At 38.5% G+C, this 5,000-nt stretch overlaps 2 protein-coding genes across 10 annotated transcripts in view; both read right to left on the bottom strand.

Moving 5' to 3' along the window:
- LOC106881740 (unconventional myosin heavy chain 6) overlaps window positions 1-5,000 on the bottom strand; it is a 261,243-nt gene that overhangs the window by 106,008 nt on the left and 150,235 nt on the right. The gene's annotated exons all lie outside the window — the stretch shown is intronic.
- The window catches only part of LOC106872470 (tonsoku-like protein), a 119,883-nt gene that overhangs the window by 49,541 nt on the left and 65,342 nt on the right, over window positions 1-5,000 (bottom strand). For all 6 annotated transcript variants that reach the window (XM_089341732.1, XM_089341730.1, XM_089341735.1 and 3 more), the window contains exon 8: window positions 2,524-2,676. In XM_089341732.1, coding sequence (XP_089197858.1) covers window positions 2,524-2,676 — 153 coding nt within the window. The remainder of the gene's footprint in view (window positions 1-2,523; window positions 2,677-5,000) is intronic.

Below are 5,000 nucleotides of genomic sequence, written 5' to 3'. Positions count from 1 at the left end.
TATATATATATATATATATATAGATAGATACATTTCTTTTATTAGCCACACAGGGCTCAACAAAGATGGGACAAATACAATGTAGAGCTTTTCTTTTTGGGAGGGGGAAAGAAAAAAAAATAGTAGGGGTGTGTCGATCAAAAAGGATCGTAGGAAGGGAAAAAGGGGGGAGTTCGATCAAAAGGGATCGAGGAAAAAAAAAAAAGCGATCAATAGGGATCAGATAGATAGATAGAAAGACAGACAGACAGATAGATAGATAGACAGATAGATAACATACTGTTGTTGGCACTCCGTCGTTTACGACGTCAAGGGTTCCAGTTGATCCGATCAACGGAACAGCCTGCTTGTGAAATTAACGCACAAGTGGCTGAGCACTCCACAGACACGTGTACCCTTAACGTAGTTCTCGGGGATATTCAGCGTGACACAGTGTGACAAGGCTGGCCCTTTGAATTACAGGTACAACAGAAACAGGAAGTAAGAGTGAGAGAAAGTTGTGGTGAAAGAGAACAGCAGGGTTCGCCACCATCCCCTGCCGGAGCCTCGTGGAGCTTTAGGTGTTTTCGCTCAATAAACACTCACAACGCCCGGTCTAGGAATCGAAACCGCAATCCTATGACCGCGAGTCCGCTTCCCTAACCACTGAGCCATTGCGCCTCCACAGATAACATACTATATCTATATCTAAAAACCATCAAATAACTGCAGCAAAATTGATAGCAGAGGAAAACCACCACCTTTCCAACACTGTGTCAGCATGGGCGAGCTGCAATTACTAAACTTCTCCTATTCCATCATCAAGATTGATAAGTGGAAAAAAATCTCAGAAGAGGTCTTTGGCTCAACCAAACAATTTCATCATTCACCTTTTTCTCTACTTTGGGTAATTAAAGCCATCTTCTTTCAATATAACACACCCATTCAGTTAAGGAGTTTTGTTTTCCAAGTTACTTCTATCAACTCACGAGTGCCAGTGTCACAAATTCACAAAAAGGACACTCACTACACTCTCTATAGTGGTTGGCATTACGAAAGGCATCAAGCTGTAGAAACCTGTCAAAGCAGACACTGGAGCCCTCTGACCTGCTGAGTCCAGCCAAACTACCCAACCCATACCAGCATGAAAGGCAGACATTAAACAATGATGATGAATATACATTGTTAAATGTGCATTTGGTTGTATCTTGGTTGGGTTTTTTTGTTTTTTTTTTGTTGGTCAGTTATTTTTAGCATTTTGACAGAAAAAAGTCATTCTTAAATTGTTTTTTAACGTAAGCGTGCCCAAACACATCGAATGCTTCCACAGAGCAGGTTTTACAGCCACATCCAAACCGACTGGAGGAAACCGGGCTTAGCTGCTAGTTACATATATACATGGGTTTCTTTCAATCGAATCCACTCAAAACACTTTGTCCAACCTGTGATTAATAAAACAGAAAACACTTATCCAAGGTGCCACACAGATGGAGTGAACCTGAAATCATGTGGTCAGAATGCAAGCAAATTTTTCAACTACACAATCACATATGTATATATATATATATATATAGAGAGAGAGAGAGAGAGAGAGACAGAGGTACATACATACATATACACACATACATATACACACACACATAAAAAAAACCACAGGAATATGCAGAATACATACATACATACATACATACATGCCAACACACACATACATACATATATACATATGCACACACACACAGACATACATACATACACACACATGCACACATACATGCATGCATACATACATACACACACACATGCGCAAAAACAGAACGCAGCGTAAATAACGGACAGAGTCAAGAATATTGGAAAGGTTGCAAGACGCAACGAAAATTTTAGGAAAGTAAAAATAAGAAATAAGTGGAAATTTTACCGGTGAGTGTGTTAAATTTTAAGGCACAATAAGAAAATGACTCTCCCCAGACACAACAGAATATGCTTCAACACACGAAATCACATAAAAAATCTTGCAAACCAAATCCCAAAACGAAATAGATATATATATATATATATATATATATATATATATATATATATATATATATATATATATATATATATATATATATACCTAAATACACACACACACACATATACATGTACTAATGCCCATTTTTTTCATTATGGGTGTTTACAGACGTTAATATTAGGCTACTTTCTATAGTCAATATACTGTGAAAGGTTACAGTTTTAATTACTATATGTGTGTGTGTGTGTGTGTGAGCACGCGTGTGTTTGTGTGTATATATGTAAGCATGTGAAATTTGCAAATTTAAATTTATATTAAATTCGCTTTTTCGCAAGTTACTTAATTTTTCTTCAACACACACACACAGTTACTCACACACATGCATGTGCACACATACTCACACACACACACACACACACATACACATTTCACACTCCTTTTGATTGTAAAATAAGTACAACTCTCTTTCATGACATCCCAAGGGAGGTCAGTTGTTTGCACAGTATATATAATATAAAGCTGGCTAAAATTACCTGTTCTGGATTGTCCTTAATATTATCAAGTTCTTTCTGATAATATTCAATTGCCTTTTCATACTGGCAGTCATCTTGGTAAGTCTGTGCCAATGACATATAAATTGGAGCCAAATCTGACTGGGGTGTACCAATTTTGATTCCAAGTTCGAGCTGCAAATGACATTAAAAAAATGTTATTTACTAACATACAACAACAACAGTAAAACAAAATGCAAAATAAAATGACTTTTTTTTCTTTGAAATCAATAGTTTCTTTTTAAATTAGAAGTCCATAATGTATTTTTCTTTTTTTTTTTAATTTTGAGAATGTTTTCTCAAGTCTGTAAACTTTCATGTGGCACTAAGATTTTGGGGTTTCAGACAGGTCACTAGGGCCAAAACTAATGATGATTGATAACAGGCGGAAGAGGAGGAGAACAACAACAACATCAACAACAAAAATAAAGGACACACAACACAAATTATCGTGTGAGGAACCAGAATACAATCTGCTATGGTTTCTATCAAGCCAGTCTCTTGTAACAGGCTTAATATTAAATATTGGTGACTTCCGTAATTTCATTTTACTTGATAACTCAATACATCCAGTCTTGTGGTCAAGTGGTCAGTGACACAGCTTATTTACTAGGTGAGGAGGATGTGATACCAAACAGCAGGACTGAAAATATATTAGCGAGGGCACATGGCTCAGTGGTTAGAGCATCCGGCTCACAATCATGAGGTAGTGAGTTCGATTCCCGGACTGGACTGTGTGTTGTGTTCTTGAGCAAGGCACTTTATTTTACGTTGCAACCAGTTCACTAAGATGTAGAAATGGGTTGTGACATCACTGGTGCCAAGCTGTATCAGTCTTTGCCTTTTCCTTGGATAACACTGATCGTGTGGAGAGAGGAGGCTGGTAGGCATGGACGACTGCTGGTCTTTCATAAGCAATCTTGCACGGACTTGTGCCTGGGAGGGTAACTTTCTAGTGGCGTGGAGAGGGGAGACCAGTATGCATGGGCGACTGCTGGTCTTCCATAAACAACTTTGCCCGGAGGTGTGCCTTGGAGGGTATCTTTCTAGGTGCAATCCCATGGTTATTCATAACCAAAGGAGGTCTTTACCCTTTACCCTTTTGGTGTCTACATGCAGAAAAGCTTCTCACGGAGAAACCAATGATTAATGCAACTTGGAGAGGAAACAAGCATCAACAGTTTATCTTTCCTACAACAGATTTGAGATGGATTAAAGCTGAAGTATTTATTAGATGTACGCAAGTAGAGGTTGACAATTACGATCCTCATCTTCATTATCATTTTAACGTCCACTTCTCCATGCTCACATGGGTTCAACGGAATTTGATGAGGTAGATTTTCTACAACTGGATGCTCTTCCTGTTGCCAACCCTCACCTGTTTCCAAGTAACGTAGTATTTCTTCATGGCCAGACATGTTTTCAAAGAAAATTGGAAATTTCTACACTACCAGCAGGACAGTGACACAACTATTGTGCAATCTCAAAGCAAGAGTAACACAAACACACATCCAACTTAAGATGGCTGTTTTGATGGAACACTGAATACTGTGTTACTAACTTAGAGGGATCCTTTCATACAGGTGCTTGGTGAATAAAAGCAGACACATAGATCGTAGCAGACAAGAATCGTCTGTCAGGGATACTGGAATTCCCATATTAAATGATTTCATTCTACTAGAAATCACGTGATAAATGAGTTCCAGCATCCATGACAGATTATTCTTATCTACTATGATCTATGTGTGTGCTTTTATGCACCAAATGCCTGTATGGGAGGATCCCTCAAGACTAATAAGGCAGCATTCAGCGTTCTATGAAGACATCTAAGTTAAGTTGGATATAAAGCTTGCCTTTTCATATTAATACTACTTCTGTCACTAATAATTTATAAACCTGGAAAAGTACAGGACAAGTTATTACACCTGTAAAAGTATAGGACAAACTATTACTTCAGGTAAAGAATAAGAAACTTTTTACTTAAAATATCGCAGCATCACTCTTTACAGTTCTCATCATTTAAAATTTATTGTACAAAACTGTTCGGTTAATTTGTAAGTTTGGCTAATTAGTCACTTTTTTCTGTATTTAAGGTAGTAAATTAGCCGACAATAGTGATGATGATAATGATGCTGATGGTGCTGGTGATGATGATGTGAACGATGGCGATAATGGTAAAAATGATGATGATGCTGATGATGATACTAGTAGCAATGAAGCTGATGATAATGATGATGCTGGTGACAACGACGATGATGATGATGAAGGCGAAAGAGTACAACAGGGGTCGTCACAACCCCCTGCCGGAGCCTCGTGGAGCTTAGGTGTTTTCGCTCAATAAACACTCACAACGCCCGGTCTGGGAATCGAAACCGCGATCCTCCAACCGCGAGTCTGCTGCCCTAACCACTGGGCCATTGCGCCTCCACATGATGATGAAGGTGATGATGCTGGTGATG

This window comes from Octopus bimaculoides, chromosome 25 (assembly GCF_046866305.1).
Source record: "Octopus bimaculoides isolate indiv1 chromosome 25, ASM4686630v1, whole genome shotgun sequence".
Classification (NCBI taxonomy): domain Eukaryota; kingdom Metazoa; phylum Mollusca; class Cephalopoda; order Octopoda; family Octopodidae; genus Octopus; species Octopus bimaculoides.
This window is presented reverse-complemented; position numbering and strand designations above follow the sequence as displayed.